Below are 23,983 nucleotides of genomic sequence, written 5' to 3'. Positions count from 1 at the left end.
GTGGAACATTACCGCATTAGTACAATAAATATTGTACAAAACATCCTATTAGTCACTAAAAATGTCTGAAGCTGCTACGTTTACAGAGGGACTTCGAAGAAGACTAAGCGCTTCATACGAATCAAACCAACTGTATATTGTTTATAGTCGTGCACCCTAGTTGCCAGTACTTTTTCATTGCGCGATCACTGTTTTAAAATACAGGTTTACTTTAAATTTAATAAATTTATGCAAGGACAAGTGGTTGCGTATCAAACACTTAGACTACAATGTACAAATGCCAATCCATAAGATTTATTGTGCATTTTAGTAGGCAGGTTAACCGCTTATTGTACAAGAAATGTAGCAACTGAGGTAGCTTTTGTGCTCCTCTAAGTGTAAAACAGTTTTGAACACAAAATCTTAATACTGCCTATAAATTGCAGCACTTCATAGTGCTGAACAGAATCCGTGTCACCAATAAACAATTAACAAAAGTGGAGGAAGCGACAGACAATGCTGTTCTGACCACATAAATGGATCCCAGACCAACATGTAGAACCTAGAGAGCAGCTCACGTTGAGGATGCTCATGATGGAAATATGCAACGCTGCTCAGGATGATAGATGCACCAGCTACATCGGAGGTTGAATTGAACCATCACCAAACAGAAGGACTGGGGAATCCCAAGCAAATTCATGCACCAGACTATTGGCGAGTTGCAAGACCAACAGGTACAGTATCATGCACCCCGTTCACAGAGCAAACGCGGTCCCAGACAACAAACTATAGAGTGTGTCAAGTCAATCCAGATAATTTCAGTGGAGTAAAATGAATTCCTCGATACAATCCAGCATGTTTCACGGGGATGCCAGTTGGCACTAAAGGCCTGCACTCCCTGTAGATGTGAACAGGTACTCACGGAACACCCGTGAATCCAGATTCAGTATGTGACGCGGTAATGGACGCGGATGTCAACGTAGCGGAACAGAAGCCTATTGGTTGCCGATGCCTATCAGATGAACCGCACCAAAGTATCAAGCCAGTCACAATTTTGTAGCCACAAGCACTGAGCAAGTGCCTCGACATGCTCCTTTAATGGCCAAGTAGCCAAGGGGGTGGTCCTCGGAGGGGAGGAATGACTACGGCTACTGTACTTTCCCCGATCTTGAGGACGTGGTAGGGAGACACACAAAACACAAGCAGACAGGACTTGTGTTCTGTGTGTCTGTCCCCACCACCGCCTCACGCTCAATAGAAATGATACCGTCCACATCGATACACAAGCTTGTTTGAATTTTAATGCTCTGCGCATGGACTATGGCTAGTCTCGAGGCCATTCCAGTCGACGCAGACACCTCAGGATCTAAAGGGCCATCAAATCAAGGAAACAGAGCTTTGCAGACAGTTCTTTGCAGATACATTGCCCTGGGATGAGATTTTCTGGAAGCAACATGCATCAAACGGCTTTATGCTTCGCATCAGAGGATTAGACAATTGCTGTAAAAGCCTTATTGTTCGTGAGCCCCTAATTTCCACAAATTCTACGATTTGGACAATTAGCAAATTTTAAAGGTGTGCACAAATTTTTGAGCTAGAACTGACACTTTGATTCTTCAAAAACAATTAACATCATGCATCAACTTCATTATCACAGTTGGTTACTAGTAAGCACATTAACTGCTTTGCAGCACAACCATGTGCAATTCTGCTTTCATTAAACCCGCTAAGGGCAATCTTGGGCACACCATAAAGCTCAGCAATTGATCCACAAACTTCAGAATCTTGATTTAGCAATATTTAGTGGCAAAAAATTTGGTTCACTAAATTAAAAGGTTTTACAGTATCCCAACCGAAATGAAAAATAAAATGAATGAAAAACCTACCCCAAAAAACATCCTCGCCAACACTTTACACATAGGTTCACCTGTAAGACAAGTCGGCCTACATTTGTGGAGACATGCTGCTCGTGCCGCAAGGCAGGGTGCAGATAATTTCGACCACCTTCCTTCATTCTCAGATATGCTCTCTTCAAGAGAGGAGGATTTTTTAAAGGCATGCAGAACAGAGGCCTCAAGCGCATGCCGTCCGTCGCTTAAGCGCGGACCCCTACAACAGGCGACAGCGACACACTACAAGCGACAAAATCGATGGCGGCGGCGCCACACGAGCGACAAAAAAAGCTCTGTCGCGGCTACAAATTCTTGCATCTACTGCTCGTAGATATTTGTCGCTTGTCGCTAGAGACCGTTACCCGGTGCATGCCCAAATCCGCTAGATTTGACGGTACATAACTGAGATGAATGATAAAGTATAGAGATATGGGGGGCCACAGCGTAGAGTGGGTGGCAAGTCTACTTTATTAAAAGGAAATTTCGAGCTTGTAGGCTGGAAACAAGCCAACTCTCGAAAGTAAAAATGGCGGAACAAGGAAAAAAAAAACAAGACTAAAGCGCGGGAACCGCAGCCACCACCAAGAGACGGCCCCGTAAAATACATGTACACATAATTTGGCGCTATTAATTGACTCCATTTGGTTCTGTGGCGTATACAAACTAAAATCATTTCACGTCGTGAGGTGTTATGTTGGGAAATGCAGATTTTTTCCCCGAAACGTTGTTTAGCTGCTCGCTTATGTCGCCTCTCGAATGGGTCGGGAAACAGCAGCACTGGCACCCGCGACAGCGACAAAATCTGTAGCATGTCGCTTGTTACGGGGTCCGCGCTTTACGCCGATCGTGAGAGCTCATTTTATTCGTTGCAGAACATGCCACAGCCAGAAACAAAATATGTGGGGGGTCATCACAGTCCTCCTTTAAGTGTAGGTCACAACCCACTAGATTATAACGACCATGTCATAGGCACCCCTTCCCAGTGCTGCATTTGGAAGCTAGCGGTGGCGCTAGTCATCGGCCCAGTTACTGCTTCCTCAACTTCTGCAATACTTCGTACTTCAGCTTACCTAAATATTTTTGTACAAGCGGTGGATGTCCCACAGGAGATGATTCTTCCTAAAGTTGATTATCATCATTCTAGGCGTTTTCATAGGAGCGGTTGCTGTCGTCTGCTATGGTAGTCGTACGTACGCCCTTCTGCGCGTTCAAAATTCAAATTTCCATTGTCCAATCATGATGTAATCTCACGGGCCGATGGGTAGCGCCCCTAGAGGATCGTGCGGACGTGCTCCTCATAGGGGTTGCCGATTATGACACTGTTGTTATAATCTAGTAGGTTGTGGTCTAGGTACATGTTAATTGGGACACCTGGTAGAACGGTGCTGTTACAAATTCGCTTTCATCAATTTAACAGGAAGTGTGATGAACGCTTCCCCGAGAGTCATAAAAATGAATGTGGTGTTTACCAAGTTCCAGGCTATGCTTCTCCTGTCATTATAGGGTATTCCAGATTTCCCAAACATTCGAAACAGGGATTTAAGAGTCAATTTACGAGTTATTTCGGAGAAATTTTGTCTCCATGTACAGAAGGCCGATTGCACAGTTTATTTCACTCAAATTTCTGTGAATTTACTCATGGAAGTGTGATGACCAATTTCCACACCTCCAAAACTAGAAAAAGGTGTTTCCTGAATATTTCTGGCCCTACTTACACTCTATTAGTGGACATATTTACTTTTTCATAACTCCTATGAGGCTTACTACCAAGCAATGGAATTCCCAGCAAGTACTAAACCCAAGCATTTTGTGTTTACACACTGATGTAAAATCAGAGTTGAACCACACCACCAGCTTTCTTAGAAGGTAACAGTATGGCAGGTAAAAGTGGGAAATAGAAGCGGGCATACTAAAGAACCAAACAGTACGTGAACCCTCAACTTCACGTCTTACGCAGGGTGCTTCACATCACATGTCACACAAAAAAGAATACGAAAAATCTGCTTATCTGAAAATTATGAGGTCAACAGTGTTTATCTTTTACAAACTGTTGCCACGACATTGGAGCACTTTGATCAACTTTCAGTCATGAGAAATTGAGTTTTCTGGATTCAATTCCAAAATTTGCCAAGTCAATGTCCAGTTTTTTTGTTTGTTCTTTTGACAGAAACAGAAAGCACATGCCAGATTTACCCCATCCCTTCACAAAATAAACTCCCTGCTACAGTGGTAAGAGCTAAAAAGAAAATGCAAAAGCCATCACCTCAGAAGGCGAAAATTATTAGCCACGTTCAGTTCTCAAGTCTAATTAATGCAAGAAGCGGTGGAAGAAAACGGTGACCCACCCCTTCAGTTCCATTTTCCATGCTTCTGCTGATAACGGCAGCAAGGTTCAAACGCCACAGTCATCTGAAAAAATAGCCAGGAGGAAACAAGAAAAGGAGAGTCACGTTTTTTGTTGTTTTTTCTCGCCGCTTGTTGCATTAACTTGATGGAAAACTGAAAACTGCCGACAATTTGCGCCTCTCCAAACGCTGGTTTTTGCATTCACCCCCCCAGCTATTACCACTTTAGTAGGGAATCGATTTTGTGATAGAATAGGGTAACTCTGACATGTGGACTGGGATCCGACTGGAATCCGACTGGAATCCGACAGGAACGACCTACCGCATTTACTCGTATCCATGACTAACTCATTTCGTTGCAATCTTATTGCATGTCTTGAATGCTAGTGTAAGCCAGCATATATTTTGTCTCTATATTTATGCATTCCCCGTCATGTACCGCCCCAGGAGGGTATTTGAGGTTATTGTCATAAATAAATAAATGTGCCTTCTGGCAAAAAAAAAACAAAAAAACACGACATTTTGGGCTCCAAACAAAGTGCTCCATGTCATGGCTAAAGTTCGCACAGTTGTCCCCATAATTTTCGGGCAAGTCAATTCTTTTATATTTTTGTGACAAGTTAGGTGAAACACCCTGTAAAATGATGAAAGGAAGCCAAACCAAGCAGGATTCCCTGCAGCTGATATCATTGTGCTCTGCAAAGGCACAAAATGACCAGAAGAGTACAAGACGCAACTGGCAAGAGGATGTCGCTTCAAATGCACTAAATGACTCAAACCATCCAACACTGGTTCAGATTGGCTTGCGCCGAGGGAGGAATTTGACAGCTCCATGTAAAATGAAGTGGCCAATATTAAACCAACACCACAGTGCTTGTTGCAAACACTGTAAGTGTTAAGGTGGAATCAACACAGCTAGCTGCACTTGACACAAGAAATAGTTCAGACTAGTTCACATTCAGAATTGTTCAAAGAGTAGTTCAGATATAATCAAGAAACTAGCTGAAAACTATCTGGAAACTGGTGCGAAGCAAATGATGATCTTGTAGCTGTCAAGACCACACTGGGCTGCTCATTCTGAGGCCCACTATGGACATGGAGTCACAGGAGGTGCCAGCTCAGCTCTTCATGTACAAAAAGGGCCCAGATAAGACAAACAGCAATAATAGCATTTGTGACCTGAAGCTATTCATACCTTGGACGATCCCAAGTAATGAAGGAATTCAAATACCCCCAAACGCAGTCAGGATAGTCATTGGGTACGTTAAGTAGGTGCCCTTCTTTTGGTGCACCCACAATAGGAGTACGAGACACCTGGAGCAGCCACTTAACAGCAAACAGCTTTGGAGCATTATACTGCTCTCTTGGTGATACCACTTCCTGATGTCTGCTAATGCAGTGCAGACTAAGGACACAGTGGCTTTGTTTGGACCACAGCGGTTTTGAGAACATTTTCTCGCAATAGCAAATGCGATGTAAAGAATGGGAATTTGTAATAGGTGCCATAGCAGCAATTTTCAATGGAAGTGACTGCTTGATGTAGGCATGACCCACAAATAACAGCCGACATCTACGCATGGAAGTTGCCCAGTAACAGGAAAGTATAATGGCAGTTTTTAAAAAAATGATACTTTCCCAAAATGAGAGAATTCAATAACATAGTGCATCCGTATTTTGCTTTCAAGCGTACCATTCAAACTAATCAGAGTACTTTTCTGCCAGCGCCAGCCCCTTGCTCCCTGTAGGTTGCGTGGTCAACAGGAAATATGCCCCGTCGAACATTTCAGGCCTTAGTGACTTGCCGTCTGCTTCGGTTCACCCATTTAAGATGGGAGCACGAAAAGCTCTGACACTCCGGGGCGACACAGCACCAATGGCACATGTGTCGCATTAAGCGAGTGGAGTATGAAACATTCACGCTCCTGGGCGCCTACTTAATGCACCCATTATGGACCAATACAGTGGCAATGCAGTGGCCTACGAAGAGCAACACAGAAGGTAAGTGCTAGTGAATGCAATCCAGCATTACATCCCTACAGAAGGGACAAAGCCTTTCCATAGAATATGTATATGATTTCATTGCCTTGACCTGTGAAGCGCTGGCTTGTGAAAAGGGCTTAAGTGACATAACTGATCACAGACTGAGAATGGATGATGCCAGGACCTGTTAACTCCACAACACTATGAAGTGAGCAAGTGACAAATTGAATAGTAATATTCCGCCAAGGCAAGGCTTTCTGCGGCTTTCATGGCAGAAACTCCCACAGATCCTGGGCCGGGGGATTCTGCCAATTTGGCACAATCCATTACTACCACTTTGGTCCAGTGAACGAATTTTTAAGATCTTCATGCACCCATTGATTACCTACAGCAGAACAGACTCCCCATTCTGGCACACGTCAATTTCCAACCTCACCAGAGGAGGTACAGTAACTCCAGCAGGTAAAGAACGTGCCCACCAAGGTCTGTGCCTTGGCCACCAACAGAATTCACGTGGACTTGCGGGATATTGACCAGCATGATGATGTGTCCCAATGACAGGTTAGAAAACGCCAAACAAAATCCATGTCACGCAAGTAAATTGAAAGAAAACGAGTGGCTATTGCAAATAAATTAAACAAGTTCGAACAGCACAATAATGATAATTGGTTGCGGATAAAGTCCAGATGAGGACATGAGTCACTGACATGACAGATTTAGCAACTTGGAGCAATAAATGAGTCTTTTGGCTACCAGCACCTGTTAGACCTTGCAGATTGAGGGAAAACTATCAACTTGTACGACGACAACAACAAATACCTGCGGTGACAATGAGCCACAACCTCTGCAAGCAACGCACAGCACAATGGATTTTTCAATGACACGTTAATGGCAGGCTTCCAAATTAAAATGTATTGCAGAATGAAGCAAATGTTTCACTGCAGCTACAGCAAGCACAACTGTGTACAGCATTATTTTTCGTTAGCATTAACATACCCAGTGTTAGTGTGCCTGTGAACAAAATATTGCCTACATTCTGTATAAGTCTATCCAAATTCTGTGGTCCAACAAACTTGTGGTCAGAGGAAAAAGGTAGACTTATACGCAACAATATACAAGAGAGCAACATATCCCACTTCACATTACTCTTTGGCTTCTAAGGCAAATAGCACAAAAAATTTTGCCAATATATTGCAGCAGTAATGAGGAGCGTTAGTGTTATTTTCCCTCTGTTAGTATGGCTCCTATTTAGTGCATAAGTCAACCACTTCAGTTTTACGGTCAGACTTTTTTGGAAGAAGGTTGACCTATACACAATAACATATGGGGTATCGCATCCAGTGCTGCAAAAGCTATTAGTGAAAAATAATATATATATATATATATATATATATATGAGACCTGTAGTAATTACCTGTGGGAAACATTTGCTACACACTGCAAGTAGCTTTATCCAACTTTAATTGAAAGAGGTTTGTACTGAACTCTAAAAGCAATGCTCTTTGCTTTTGGAAAGTTTAAATCATCACTTGGACAAATGCAATCGTTCAGCCAATTTCTCGGAAACCTTTCAAAAAAATGGAGGGATTTGAAACTCGAGGCTTTGAATGAATGGAAGGGGTTGTAATGAAAGGGAAGCGTTACAGAACTTGCCACATTTCTGGAAGTACATGGACCAACTTGCTCAGGGTAAATGTTAATACTGTAACATTTCACTTGCATGCCACTTTTCTACCTTTGTGTTCCTCTGTCTCGTCGATCATATCTTCAACGCTGGAGCCTGGACATAATTCTATGCAAAAAAGATCAGCGACCACTTACAGCGGCACACAGCTCAGTACAGCAGTTATCACTGTTTTTATCGTCTCTGTACAAGTTTGCAATGACAAGCCCCGACAAATCCAAACCACTGCAAACTTCAGGATCGACGAAAGTTGCTTCTGCCCTGGCAGGTATCTTGTTTACCCCTGGTTAATTGCTTCTGCTTTGCCTCTCCAATTTCAAAGTTTAGAAGGACGGTTGTTTAAATGTTCTTGCCGCAGAAGCCTCAGGTACGTAGCTGGTTCGCACTCCGTCATCGCTGTGCTTTGTTAAACCTCAGAGTGACGTAGCTTATTCTGTTCATGAATCAATGGCAAAAAGACTTGGGTATACAGAGTTCCTCCTCCAAAATGAGTTTACTGTTCAGAAATTAAGCGTCCACAAAGTGAGGGAGATGTTTCGTCCCACAACGTGCAGCTCATAAAACGACGAAATTCTGTCATTAAGGGTTCAGAAGTCGACCGAAATCGTCCATTTCTGACTGGACTACGGAAAATCTTCCACTGTTGTTTTCCGTGCTTTGCTTTGTCAAGATGCTTATGACCCTTACGAGGTATTTTGTAAAGCAACCCTGTACGTTCACGAAAGAACGCAGGCTGCTTTTTGTTCTACCTCAATCAGCAACAATCACTGCTGCAGCTTTTGCTGCACACAGCAAAGTTTCATCAAGCGGAGGTCAATCTCCAGGAAATACTAAGCATCAGGGTAGAACTATTTCCATACACATCCTCGTACTCTTGCTGTCGTACATACCCACCTTTCCGATACTGAAATGTTGCAGCTGGCAACAAAGAGTTCACAGACTATGAATTCCTTTGTCCACCCCACTGTTCAATCTTTGGTTCGCAAGAGGTAACCACAACTTTCTTAATTGCAGCAAATAAAGCAGACAGAGCCAGTAAATTAAATTAACAAAAACTCCCTCAAGAGCAACAGTGCTGGTGTGAAACCTTCGCATGGTAGACGTACTTCACACGTGAAGATTGGACACACACAGCCCACATAAACTAAAAACAACTAAAAGTGTCTCTTCCACGGCATCTCACAGCAGCTCACGGCTGCATAATTTCAACTGTAATTTAAGCAGCTTAAAAAGCAAGGGCACTATGGTTCTTTAAAGCCCCAGTCTAAACCCCCGTATAAGCAAAAGGGCTGCACTGAAGATCGGCTTAGAGGGTAGCGAGGAGAGGAGAGCAAAGGAAAAAGAGGAGGAAGTGCAGCACGAAAGGAGGAGACACACACCCGTAGGGGGAGGAGAGCTGCCGTGGGCCGTCAGCCGTTCCATCAACTTACTTTGTTGCTCCTTGGAGACTGGGTCTGAAAGAAACGGTAGGGAGCAAACATAAATATAGGAGCAATGCAGATTTACGTCTAATGCTAGGACATCATTTCTGTCCACACACACCCGTTCAAACTACAGAGGAGGAAGATGAAGTGCAGTATGGGAAACTTCCATCACTCGAAATCACGAGGGGGCAGAGCGGTCTTTCTCGGAATTCGTTCGGAGCTAGTTTAGCTTCGTGCAGACGACATAGCTCGCAGAAACAGTACAGTAAAACCCGTGGATAGCGATATCGCGTATAACGATATCCCTCGTAAAACGATGGTTCATGATTTTACCGTCAAAATATACATTGTTTATATGGGGAAACGACCCGCGTACAGCGATGGAGGCCGCGGTTCCGAGTACTCTTATAACAATGTGGGACGCTGTCTCGTGCGCGTAACATCGCGGCGATTTTCACCGCGATAAGATACAGTACAATCTCGATAATACAAATCTCAAGGGGTAGCGAAAAGAATTCGTATTATCCGAAATTCGCATCAAAAGAATTAAACCCGCGAATCGCGCGACACCGAATCGCGCGAACGTGTTCTAAAGCAAGCTTCTCCTAAAGCACGCAGGTGCTAGGTGAAGCCGACTTGCGGAATGGTGACGTGTAGTGTTGCCAGAGGATGTCCGATATGTTCCCTGATTCTCTCCACGAGTTCTGGTCGCTGTTTTCCCAAGCCAGTGCGATGTCACACAGCTTCACGTTTTTTCTTAGCATCTGTTTCTTTTTGTTTTGCTACACGCAGGGTGGCGCGCGACGTTTCGGGGATGCGCTATTTAGGTCAGCCCTCGTTTAACGATGTACCCCGTATAACGATGGAATTCGCGATTAACGTCAGTATCGTTATACGCGGGTTTCACTGTACAATTAGAGTCTGAAATTTTCAGGAAATATTTTTTTCTAAATTCGGGGGGGGGGGGGGGGGGTTAAAAATTGGGTAAATAAACGTGTGCTCCAAATTCATGCGAATTCGGGTAAAAAAGCTTCCAGGATGCTACATTCGGGGAGAAATTGGGCTCAGTTACTCAAACTAACTGTACTGGTTTGGTACAAACATTGATGTAACTGCATTTGCTGCCAAACAATTTAGTGTGCATTCCTACATTGAGGGCAATTTGCAGGGTAAAAATCAGGTTTCACCGTAAATAGGCAACCTTCAATTCGGAATGCAAATTTGAGGAAGAATCAGGTTAAACCCTAAAACTTCAGGCTCTAAGTACGATGTAGGTATATAGAGAGGTGGAGTGTTTTGCCAATGTCATATCTTGCACAGCAGTCAGGCCTTGTGCACGATCGATAGTGACAACATTTATGTACCACATTGGAAAACGGCGTAACACTCTGCTTAAGTGCAACGCAGCTGGATGTGGATAGTACATATCTATGATATTTCGACATAGGGGTGCAAGTTATGTGTACTATTTTTGACACAATTACTGAAGCAATTGCCGAAGTCTACTCTTCAGGTGCAAAAGTATTAATGCCATAAATATTGGCAATAAACAGTCAAAAGCGCAGCAACATTTTAGGCAACAAGATTCTGCACGCATGCATATTTACAACTCTAACATAGTGCACTCACAGAAGTAGGGGTGCTCCATGGCTTCTCGTGCCGTTAGACGTTCCTGGTGGTCGTAACGGAGCAGTTTGTCTAAGAAGTCCAGTGCCTCTGCTGTCACCAGGTGTTGGTTATCGCTGTGCACGAATCGCTCCCACCGTTTGCGTGAGTGCCTAAAAGGTTTTGCAAACTCATTATGCAACCCCCTCCACAGTACACAAAGTTTCACATGCTACACACTGTGCAAGACACATTCACAAAAATATATCCAACAGAGGATGGGGCTCACACCAGAAGATTATTTCTATGCCTCCGAAGTTTATGCCTAAGTGGGATATAACTAGGGCAGTGTTTTAGGGCAAAAGCCAGTAAAACCCGAAAAACCTAACGTGGCAAAGCGCAAATTCATCTTACTGATTCATTTACCGATTTGCATTATCGTCACTCCGGGTAAAACCCTTTAAAAAAAAACTCTGTAAAGTGCAAATTCAGCCACCAATACGGCACGAGAGGATGCTATGTTCCGCATCTCATGTTCATGTAAAATGTGAGAAGCACTCCTTTTATATTTTCCACCCGAAAATCTGCTTTTCCTCCTGATACTGCCAGATTTTACCCCGTTTTACGGCCCCAGAAATAGCACCCGACTTTTAGCAGCCCTCGATTTTCAAAAAACATGGAACCCAAGACCCCCAGCCCTAGGCATAGCAAATCTTGTATTAAACCCGGTACAGTTTGCGCTAAACTTTCGTAAGGGTTAGGGGTGGAGGACTCCCATGAAAGCACGGAGCTAGGAGGTGGAACTGCCCATGAAAGCAAGCGCGAGTGCGCGACCAGAGAACGTCACGTTGGGAGAGGGAGGAAATTGCAGTTGCTGGCACTACACGAGAGATGGCACAGCTGTGCTGCAGTCTTGTTTCGCGCTCTTGCATGGAAAGTTAGGAGAAAAGCCGTGCTCTTCGCAAGTCGTACGGCAGCTTCTACAAATGAAAACAAACTGATGAACGTGAATAATGCTCGTCTTGACAATAAACATCTCACGTGATGATTAAATTGTGTTTCTTGTTCAGCGCAATCCACGGGAAGCAATTCCGTTCTGTAGGCTCTCGGCTCCGCTGAGTCCGGAGCGCTATGACAGGTGAACACATGCAGCAGAAGCGCTTCATGTTTTTCTGCTTTTATTTTGTCGCCACGTTTATTTCGCTCACCCTTTTGCATTAGAGAGCATCTGGAAAAGGAAACTACTGTTCCGCTATTTTGCACATTGCTTTCTTGTGCTCTCTTCTGTGAAGTTCCGAGATCGGTTGAAAACTAGAAAAGCTAGACTACAGGCGCTGCCAGTTACATGTGCTCTGACTGCCTGTGAATGTGCCCAGTTCAGGATGGGATACAGATGTTTCGTTCCAAACTGCAACAGTGGGTACAAGGCATGCGAAGCACACTAAAATCACTGAGAACATGCAAAATAAATATATAGTAATTATTAAGGCCCGTGGTTTTCTGCTGCTCCAAATTCGAAATTCCGCAGCATCGACTTGTGAATTCCGCGATTTTCCACAGCAAGGAATCAACAGTTGCTTGAAACGGGAAACACTTCATTTTCTTGGATCATGTGGGAACAAAAAATATTCAAAGCACTGTTGTGGCTCAGCATTACGTGATATCTTGTGTTCTCCTCTGACAGTGAATGCAGTCTGTCGCCTACAATCATTTTATACCTTCTGGAAGATCTTTCAGCATCTACAGAGATAATAGGAATTGACAAATACTTGATCGCAACAGACACTAAATTTGGAGCAAGCATCCTCATTCCGTTCCAAAACCAAATTAGTGTATGTTGAAGGGTCACGTGTACCTTGGAGTAGTTGGGAGCACTTTTATCTGACGCTCTTTTGTGTGAGTGTGCAATACTTCTCCCGAGACGCTGCACGTCGTAGTAACCGCCCTTATCGCACCAATCACGTCCTTTGACCTAATCGGATCTCTGTGAAATTCTGTGCAAAACGCCACAAAATTTCGAGCAAAGTGAGGGATTACGCAAAATTCCGTGTCAAACAAAGGATTCCGCGGTGAATTCTGGATTCCGCAAAATTTAACGGAATCGCGGCAAACCCAGGGCCTTAGTAATTATACAGGAAGATGTTTTAAACAAGTACTTTGTTAGCCTCTACTTAAAATCACTGACGGAAGCACATTCAGAAATGACGGTGTAATGGTGATTTAAATACGTGGCAGTTTCATATGCTCAAGTCTGCCATTCGTAGGCCATTCTGCTCATATTGCCGTGTCATATATACATAATCGCATCATAACAGCGTAATCACGCTGGCACAACTTGATTGGACTGCAACCAAAATTAGCAGCATTAGCGTCCGCCTTCCGAAGTAAATCTACGTGGACTGGATTAACAAAGTGCTGGGCCGTCAACGACTCCGTTCAAGAGAAACTGAGCAGCCCCCAAACGCAAACCGCCGAGCCAACGCCATCGAGCGATGATAGCATAAATAAAAAAATCCTCAAACTTTACTACATGCAGGATTACTATAGACTTCCTTGATGCAGGAGAGGAAAAATGTTTTGTCAATGTCATATCTTGCACAGCAGTTGGGCACCGTGCACGATCGATAGTGACAAGATTTATGTACCACATTGGAAAACGACGCAACACTCTTTTTAAGTGCAACATAGCTGGATGTGGTTCTTTTGTTTGTTTTTTTTGTATTGGGGCATGAAGGTACCTCTTCGGGCAAACCAGTGATCAAAAAGACTAGCATCCACATTATAAAGGAACCTGTATTCAGATCCGACCGCCGAGCCAACGGCTTCCAGCAAGGCGATGCGCGATAACAACACTGCCGGGCAAGCAACAGCATGACGTGACCACAAGCTTCATTAGATTTGCGTCCTCGTGCAACAGATGGCGCTGCGGGCTGGAGTGTGCTAAAGTCCCTGGATTCGGAAAAGCGACATCTTTTTCCCTTTCCCGCCGCGACCTTGGACCCTTAATAGCGGCCACAGCATAGGTTTGCATGGTACGACTGCCATGAACGGTCCAAGGTCGAGGCGGCAGGATCAAGGGATGTTGGTACTTTTCCCAATTCAGGGACTTTAGAGCGTGCTCCTTGCACATTCGCCGGTCACAGGAGAAAGTGAAGTTTCACCTCCTAAGCCTTCTTTCTCAGTGCACAAAAGTCAAAATTTGCTAATGATGTAAAGCTGATTTTAAAAGCAGTCATTGGCTGTGGTAATGGTCAACACAGTCCAGCTCTTCGGGGAACCCCGTAACATGCACCCCAAACCACAAAATCTGATAGAATACAATTTCGGCAAATGACAGACGTGAAAGACGCACACAAAGCTGTCACATTACCTTCCTAAAATGTCGTTAAACCTTGGGTCCAACTCAATCTGGTATTTTTCCAGGTACTCAAATAGTTCTTCTGTGCCCAGAACTTTGGCAATACGCACCAACTGCAATGCAGAAAAACAGATGCTGCAAATTCACTGTGCACCACGTATGCAGAAAGTGTAATAGCTCCACTTGTGAGACAGTCGTTCCTCTGTTCAGGTTGCTGTCAGACAGACAGACACACACACAATAATGCACAGGGACACGATTCACAGTTCCTTAAACACGTGTAAAGGTTACAAAGAGGAAGAGCAAGTACAAAACACAAACCTTAAAGCTCACAAAAAATTTTTGGAAGCACTAAAGGAGGTTGCTCTTTATGCATTCCATTTGTCAAAAATAAGTTCATTATATCTCATTAGATTAATTGTCTCATTTTATTATATATTGATCTTAAAAGTTAAACTTTTTATAGCATGCAAAGCCAACCGTTTTGGGTTCAGCGTGGTAAATCTTGCATATCTGTATGTTGGCGTGCTGATAACAATGCAGTCTGAGACAGCACCACATCTGTTACATTAAACCAGATCAGTATTTTGCTCAAAACTGCAACTAACATTAAAACCCCTAACGACAGAGTACATAAGCTGCATTAAAGGATCAAAGGTGATACGAAATCCCAAAATATTAATCAAGAACGCATATTATGCAAATCAAAAGTAGAAATGATATGATGCACAACTGAAAGCCACTGATAAATGTAAACATGCCAAATGAACTAACCCCAACTTGCTAGTCAATGTGTGGTTAAAATATCTGTACTGGTCAATAGAAGACTGCAGAAGTTCAAAACTACTTAGAATTAAAATCATGGTGCTTGTATAGGTACTCAAGAAGATCAAGCATGAAATAAGAAAAGCATTTCAAGACGGACAGCACTCTTCTGAAAGAATCCATAATCCATTTACTGTGAGCATCAAACACAGTTATGTGTGAAGGTGTGCGCGGATAACTATGACAGTATTCGCATCCGCACTGTACCCGTGCATGTAAGATCAGCGACTGCATCCGCAACCGCGCTAGTGGACATTGGTGCAACCGCAGGTTGAGTAGGTATTGAGTATATCCGCACGGCGGCAGTCATTGTATTTGTAGACAAAAAAAAAAAAAAAACACGACAAAAATGTTATGTCACAAACGTTTTCACTTTTCAGCATGCAAACTACTCAGGTTAAGATGCTATCCACACTTCTAAAAAAAAAAACAGTTAAAGTGACAGCATGACACACTTCGGTACCATTTTGGAAAGTGAAAGAATTGCTAAGAAGCAAGCGAGACAGCTTCTGAGCAGAATACATGACAGTAAAATCATTGTGTATATATGTGCGTCCACTTTTTTTTTTTCCCCTAGTCTCCGAGTTTTACTGCAATTTATACCATTTCCAGTTCACTGCGGCCTCGCAATTATGGGTCCACCTAGAGGACGTAGATACACACTAACGCTTATTTGCGAATAAAATGCGGATATCCGCGGGTACCGCAGAGATCCAAGAATTTATCCGCACTTTAACCGCGCGAATTTCTAAACGTTATATTTCTATCCGTAAATCAAGATGCAGTGCAGATATCCGCGCGGAATGCGGGCATAATCGCACCCGCGCACACCTCTGGTTATATGAGCACCATCTTAAAAGTTTTCAATAAATGCAGTATAGACGATTTACAGGGGGCTCACGGAAGTGGCAGGAGTTTTTACACGCCGACTAGATTTGCTACAAGCAGTGAGTAACCCTCATAAAGACACAACAGGTTTGCAAAGCAAATGAAAACATTTATAGTTGACAAAGGAGAGTATAGACTACGACTACATGAACTTTAATACAGATAGCACTGTTCAAACAAACAAACAAACAAAAAATCCTCAAACTTTGCTATGTACATGCAGAATTACTATAGACTTCATTGACATAGGAGAGGGAAAATGTTTTGTCAATGTCATACCTTGCACAGCATTTGGGCACGATCGATAGTGACAAGATTTATGTACCACATTGGAAAACGACGCAACACTATTTTAAGTGCAACGTAGCTGGATGTGGTTTTTTTCACTATCGGGGCATGAAGGTACACCTCTGAGCTAACCAGTTATCAAAAAGACCAGAATCCACATTGTTGTACAAAATTAAACCTGTATTCAGATCAAGGGCAAGCATTGAAGCTATCATTAAACAACCAAGTTTCCAAACAATATGTGAATCAGCCCCCATTTGTCTGCCCCCACAGCATGTTTTTACACTGCCCATAATATTATACTTAGGGTTCTGCGTTTTCGGCATTTGGCAAAATATGCCAATAAATACCCGAAGAATATTTTTTAAAAATTTGGCATGTTCCGAATCTTGCATATGGTGCTGCATGCCACAAATGCCGGTACTCGATTGTGTTTTTTCCTGCGTCCTACGGGGCTGCTAACCTCTAGTTCAGTGATTCTCAAATGGGGGTCCCCGAAGACATTTCTAGAGATCCGCGAGACTCTTGCTCATCAGTGAAATGAGTGCCGCCAGAAACGATATGAAAATGACCCGGCGCGCGCAGAGCATGTACCTGCGCCCGCACATGAGGAGCAGTGGAAGCATCGTCAGCATGTTACAAGCAGAGGGCAATCTCTAAAACGCTGTGATTGGTTGTGGTCTGTTAAAGCTGTGCATCATATGGCCACCTCCTTCCCTGGTTGTGTGATGTTTTTGCGAAGAATCGCGTACGACCGTGACTGACTACCACCTACCATTACGTGTCGCACAATCTCGGCAGTATAGCCTCTGTTGTCATTTTCGACAACATATGCATGACAATATGCCTTTTCGAAACTTACATGCCCAAAAAGCAAGTGCAGAAATCGCCAGTGTCAGTGCAGACATGCGCCTTGGTAAGGGGATTCCACCACCTATCAATGCACCCATAAAAATGTCCTCTCTAATAAGAATTTGTATTTCCTCCTCACCACACTCGCTGTCCCCTTTCTCTCATGTACATTAGTATAAATATCTCTACCAGGTGTTCAATGTATCGCACCTGATGAAGGACGGACTCCGTCCGAAAGCTTGTTTTTCAGTAAAATAAATGTTTCAATCTCTTTAAATACTTATTTTGTCCAAACTTTGATCATTTTTTTCTTGCATGCACCAATCATCTCATTTCCCATTGGCAATTTGTTGTATTCACAGTTCTCAGATTCACGCAAACCCCCACCCCGCACGTGCTGAAGGGGTCCTCCATCAAATCCTCAAGCCCAGAAGGGGTCCCCGACACATGCATTAGCTGAGAACCGCTGCTCTAGTTTATGGAAAAACACTCCCCTGTAACACTTATCAGTGGGCCAACAGGGTTCAAGTGCTCCTGGAGCCCCTCAACAAAAGAAAGGACCTTCCTTGCGTCCCGATTGTCTTTCTACTAAGCTGCTCTCCTTCCATGAATCATGCCTGTACTTGTCATTGGTCAAAGAGTAGAGATGACACTGCATGCTTAGGTCAGGCGTTGTCTTTTTGAGTTGGTTGGCACGAAAACCGTAAGGCAGTCTCTTTAGCGGCTGCGAAATGGGACTCAAGAGGAAAGCTCCTGGTGACTAAGAAAATCCTGATCTTGAAGTATCGTCTGTAGCAGGGATTGACGGTTCGCTATGTGCAGGTATGTTTCAGTTCAGAATTTCATGAACTAGCTGTATTTCACACTGTTTTTAGGGAAATACTTCCTCGCTGTGTAACGCTGCCCAGTTATTATAGCTGCAGACTTTTTTGGCACCCTTTTTTTGGCAGAAATGTCTCGATATGCCAAGAATTTCCGAATTTGACAAAACACATCAATGGCGAAAAATGCCCAACGAATCTTCGCAGGAATAAATGCCGAAAATGCAGAACCATAATTATAATCTAGATGCAGTTAAAAAATCATATTTAGTCGCACCAAGAGGCGTTGAGTCTCGTCGTACATTCTACTACCCAAACTAGTTACAATACTCCATAATGCAGTAATATGTAAGTGACTGCATCTGAAGGTGGACGAGAACACTTTGCACGCAAGAAACGATGCTGCCTTTGAACTGAAATCTGTCTGGATTTGAGTCAGGAATGATTTTGCTGCAACCATCATGCATGTCACTGATGTATTATACCATAAAATCGGCGTGATCCACCACGAGTTGCACCTGCCAAGGCAGTTCCACGCTGCCTCTAACACTTCCAAATTTTTTGTCAAATATCGAACTGAGGATAACATACACAATGTCATTATATTTGGTAAAGGTTGTATCTCGCTCCAGTAACAGCTTAAATTGTGAGTTCAGTAGCAGCATATACTGTAGAGAGAAAAATGTAACAGAAGCGCAAACTGCAAGTGTCAATTCAGATATCATGGAAGTTAGTCAAGTACGAAACATCATGTTTTGTTGTCTAGTAAAGCTGGATGCAGTGGCACCAAATTACTAAAAGGATTCCTTTATCAAGCAGTATCCCACTTGCCAAAGAACACTGCTCTTGAAACACAGGGGTATTTCACAACAGCACACAGTATAACGTTTTGACAAAATTTTGGTCCACAACATGCACATACTTTACTGCACAGCAATCTTGCGGTTCAACGGAACAGCTTTCTTTGAAGTTAGAGGTAGATTATCTTAACAAAAACGTTTGCTTTACCACCACTTCTTCCGAATGCCACAACTGTAACGATGTGGCGTGGGAAAGCATACAGGAAAGCAGTGAAAGGATCTTTTCACATGGGAGACACACAAAACGCGAAGGAAAGTGCCAGCCCTACACCCAGAAAGTCTGTTGTACAGCTTGGGACAAAAGTTTCCGGAAACACCGGGGTGTCACGTTTCTCCACTGGAGCGATACCCTGGTAGCAAACAGGAGCGGACACACATACTGAGAGATGGATTGAATAGCCGGTCACCAGGCTTTTATTCTATCTCTTTTTGATTGCAAGCATGGGGCTGCTCCGATGAAGAAATACGTCAGTGCAGTGTTCCGTAAACTTTTGTCCCAAGCTGTACTTTCACGAGTTCCCTAGTACAGGAAGTTTTACTTTCATGCCCAACTGACTCAGTAGCTCCATTTGTCATCAGATGGAACGAAAGTAATCATGCTCAACCAAAAGACTCATACTCCAAACATGAATATTCTTCCTGCCTATCCCCCAGATAATTTCATTAGTCATACACTCCTAGCTTCAGCAGCTCAACAAATTTATTTTGATGATGCTGAGCGAGTCAAAATCCACTTATTCGTGCACAACAAGAAAAAACTATCTAAGAGACTATTTTCGCGGTGTGCAGGTCAGTATGACCACAACTGACAGCACAGTTTCACATAACAACAGGGATTGGCAAGCACTGGTGCCAAAACATGCATGTTTATCAAAGCTTGGCTCAATTTGGCGAAAACAAGGCTGGTTGCACTGGTACACTGGCTGCACAGTGGAGTGAACCAGTGAAAGGTGCAACCAACACATTATTGCATCTCCACGGTTATCCTAAACTGGCCTCAATAGTACACGGTGACAGACATATTATTGCTGCACTATTATGAATGAACTAACTGCCAAGAGGGTGCGGGAGAAGTAAAATTAAAGAAAGGTTAACACACCTGGTCATAGTTGTCGTGGCCATGGAAGAAAGGCTCCTTCCTGAAGATCATGCTGGCTAGCATGCAACCCAGACTCCACATGTCCAAGGAATAGTCATACATCTACACAAAGTGAAACACTGTTAACCAAAATAAACGGGCCACTACGAGAACATTCTTCAGATTTTTTAAGTAGACAACATAAAACCATCAAAAAGTTACACTATTACACGACCAATGTTTTGCAGTTTTGTGTTCCAAAATAGAAATGTGGTACACAACTAAAGAAAGTTTATGAACCCAATTTCTTTTAATATGCCCCATAAACGGGCTGCATGTTAACCCAGTATTCCCTTGAGTGTTTATGGATACTCAGAAAGACAGTTCCTGTATGTTTTTTTCTAAAATCCATAGATCTGATACGAGACCACCATATCCATATCCCACTGCAAAAGATGCACTTCACAGCAGGTACCAGTTGAGACCAACAATCCAAAATCTGAACTGTGTGCTAAACTAAGGTACTGTAACCTCTCTGTTGCCCATTTCTTGTTAAAGGTAGTAGTCCACTCACGAAATAGTGAGTGACGTGTATGAACGCTATGTTGTTGTTCGAACATTGCTGAAAACCTATTCTAACTTACCCCGAGCTATCACAATCAAACCTGTGCCTTGTTAATAGAGGCTCGCAAAAGTTCAATTCGTAATAACTCTGATCAAAGACGTGTTTTAGTAGTAAATTTGTTGTATTTATCGAGGGCTGCCTATTTCCGCTGTCACAAAATTTGCTAAACCTAATGTGCCGCAAATATTAATACATTTTGCAGTATTTTGGAAAGTTTTTAGATGATAAATTTTACTGAGAGAAGAGTTCTTTCTTAATTCTTCAACAAACACACTAGTGCATCAGCATGCAAAGTTGTACAAGTTACAATGTGCCGAGATGTGCGCCGTTTGAAAGGAATCCACTGGGTGCAGCTAAATTTGATCCGTGTGAGTAGACCCTTACACAATAGAGGGTTGTTGGAGGAACCTTCACTGCACATGCAAATACAGTAGGTTTTTTTACACAATTTCTTGGACTTTTCCTGGTCAGAGAGTCATGTCATATACACTTTCGCAACCCACTTTAAAAGAACACCTTGCTCCACCATCATACAATCAATACACCATCAAACATAACAGCCATCCCACATCGCAGGACCAATACTTTCTTAATAATAATTGGGGGTATACGTCGCGAGACAACTGAGATCACCAACGCTTTCTTGAATTCATTCATACCAAGAACAAGTGCGGACTCCATATTTGTTATTGTCAGAGTTTCCGGTGATTATATTTTACGAGGTATTACGATGTAGGACAAAGATAGGTGACAAACAGAGGTTACACCCTGTTATCTCAATATGTTATGAGCCAACTGCTTCTTGTACTACTGTAATTTAGTTTTGCGTTCATTTCTGCCCTGTTTCGGATGGTCTCAAAAATAACCGAAATCCAGGAACCCTAGTTCTTGTGTATAAACTGACCTTTTTGATGACATAGGTACTGACCACGACCCAGTTGTAGCACTTGCCTTAATGGTACTAATAAATCAATAAATTTGTATAAGTGTGTATCAACCATATCCGCAATCTTTCATTTAAACTCTTTTCCCAAGGCCATACGGGAATCCCCACTTTCTATACCTGTTTTACATCCGAACTTCTATAGTCTGGCAAAAATTAGCTAGCTACTGTTGGCTCTACACATAAGCCAAGTAAACACTAACCAGTGCGTCACATGTACATTATTGGGCACACCCAACAGACTTTTGTGCACATATCTAACAAGAATGAGTCTGGAGAAAAAGACCCAAAACATGCAGTCTAAAATTAGCATTATGAGGGCAAAAGACCTACAATTCCTACAAATGTCAGGAACAGGTGCCATAACTTTGAGGCATTCGCGCTGTTGGTGGCTTGCCAGAACAACTGACAACAAATGGCATTACCCAACATGCAACGCAGACGCTTTGAAACAGCCAAGGGTACTGATGTGCTTTGGGAAGCCTTTCGTCCAACAACTTTCTGATCTGAAACCTGCTAGTAAAACTGCACAAGTGTAGTTGTGGGGCACGTAAAAAAATAACCCAGTGCTACATTACAAAACTATGCTTCCAGACAGGTTGTGAGCAAAATACACGCGATGTGATTAGGAACATACAGAAGCAGAGTATGGAACTTTCACTTATCCAGACAAGTCTGACTCAGCCCAAACAAACACAGGTAACAACCAGAATGGAGCTTCCTGTTATCTGCGATAGCTGTTTAGTGATCGAAATAACTAACCAGTAGTCATGGACAATGTGCGTCAAACCTGTACTTAAAGTAAAGTACCATCGTTGGTACTTCAACCCATTCGCTTCCGAAGCCGGCGATCTGCCGGCCTCCAGAAAAGCGCTTGTTTTAAAAGCACTCCAACAGATCACGACACTGTCAATGCTCCTGTCATTTGGTTAGTCCTTTTAAAGACAGATGGCAGTGGCAAACCAGTATTTACAGTGGCAATTTGCACGGGAGCGCGTTTCTTCTATGAGAACGTGTGATCGCGGAGAAGCAGGAGTCTCATCAGTGATGAAACACTGCAGCTATTATTCGAGAGAGACAAATGTGAGGATTGTGATGACCCAGAATTTAAAAGAAATGATGAATTACAGTATAGAGATGAGGATAGAGTCAGTGAGGTGTCCCATCCTGACGTTTCAGCGATATCTGCGCCGTAGATTCTAATGCACCAAGGTGGGTGGTTTTTTTTCCCTGTGTGTTTTAAGTTATATCAGACCAAGGAGGTCCTTGAGGTGCATTACATTAGCCTATGTTTGGGGAGCAGAATAAAGTAAGAATTATTCTCCTCTCTTTTGTAGCGCATATTTTGCTTTTCATTCCGTTGTATCTATGCCGGAGGTTCGTTAAATCAAGCTGCATTAAATGCTGCGCACATTGGGGTGACTGATCGTCCAAGGGATTAAGTAGAGTACAAAGTACCATACTGTAAACATACTTAAAGTACAAAGAACTAGGCTAAGTACGTCAAAATAGTCTTTTACTAATTATAGTCTAATTATAGTCTATAGTCAAACTAATTATAGTCTTTTATGGACAATGATAGTTTCCATGACTGTATAGTGCAGTGATTGTTGTAATGTTATGTACATGTTCATTTTTCGTTTTGTACTCCCACTACTGTATGCTGCAAGGCGATGTAGCGTAACAAGCATAAATAAAAACATTAATAAAATATTCATGAAGTGCACCCCAAATTTAACTACATCACTTCACGTTTCACCGTTTGGTGGCTGCAATGAGTGAGAAATTGTGTGAATTTTTTGCCAGACTTTAGAGAGAATTTTCGGCAGGTGTTTGTTGCAAGACTGTCCAAGCTTACTCGTTATGCATGATTTGAAGTTAACCAGATGGCATGATTTGCATTTACATGCCCACAATTACATGGCAATGCACAATGTTCTGGTGCTAAGACGTGGGTATGATATGCATGAGGCATACTTAAACAAGTATCGTGGCTATTTAAATAAAATAATCCATGTTATTTACAATGCCAACGAGGTAAAATGTAAAACTAAAGAATGAAAGCATATATGCCTCTGTCTTCTTTTTTTTTTCCCTTTGAAGTCAGTCACACATTGCGAAATAGAATGATTTTTAACTGCCAACAGAGGGAATAGTGTAAGAAAAGCAATAGAACCACGCCCATGGAGCATAGATAGGGCAGACCCAAATATTGCCATGCATAGCTTGTGTGTGTATCTTTGCATTCTTGAACAATGTAAGAGTGGTAGTTCTTATTACTTTTCAATATTTCAAGCCAGTAAACAATGGATTTCCTTCAAGATGCCCTGTCATGACACAACGGGTATTTATTGATATTTTTCAATTTTTGTCCACAGTCGAAGTTGGGTACTTGATGGGTAAGTACTCAAGAAAAGTACTTGAGGTACAGTACACAGTTTGAAATGTGTTTAAAGTAAAGTGCTACTTGAGTACTTGGTACTTCACATACTCCCCATCACTGATAACCATCACAAAGCACATCCAGAGTACCAGG

General features: G+C 42.7%; 1 protein-coding gene across 13 annotated transcripts in view; it reads right to left on the bottom strand.

Annotated features, from left to right (window-relative positions):
• LOC135378362 (casein kinase II subunit alpha-like) overlaps positions 1–23,983 on the bottom strand; it is a 47,916-nt gene that overhangs the window by 8,192 nt on the left and 15,741 nt on the right. For 12 of the 13 annotated variants that reach the window (XM_064611379.1, XM_064611383.1, XM_064611388.1 and 9 more), the window contains 4 exons: positions 19,901–20,002; positions 14,280–14,380; positions 10,934–11,082; positions 9,260–9,334 (listed from right to left, as the gene is read on the bottom strand). In XM_064611379.1, coding sequence (XP_064467449.1) covers positions 9,260–9,334; positions 10,934–11,082; positions 14,280–14,380; positions 19,901–20,002 — 427 coding nt within the window. The remainder of the gene's footprint in view (positions 1–9,259; positions 9,335–10,933; positions 11,083–14,279; positions 14,381–19,900; positions 20,003–23,983) is intronic. The other variant, XM_064611378.1, reaches the window with a different exon arrangement.

Source organism: Ornithodoros turicata, chromosome 1, assembly GCF_037126465.1.
Source record: "Ornithodoros turicata isolate Travis chromosome 1, ASM3712646v1, whole genome shotgun sequence".
Classification (NCBI taxonomy): domain Eukaryota; kingdom Metazoa; phylum Arthropoda; class Arachnida; order Ixodida; family Argasidae; genus Ornithodoros; species Ornithodoros turicata.
This window is presented reverse-complemented; position numbering and strand designations above follow the sequence as displayed.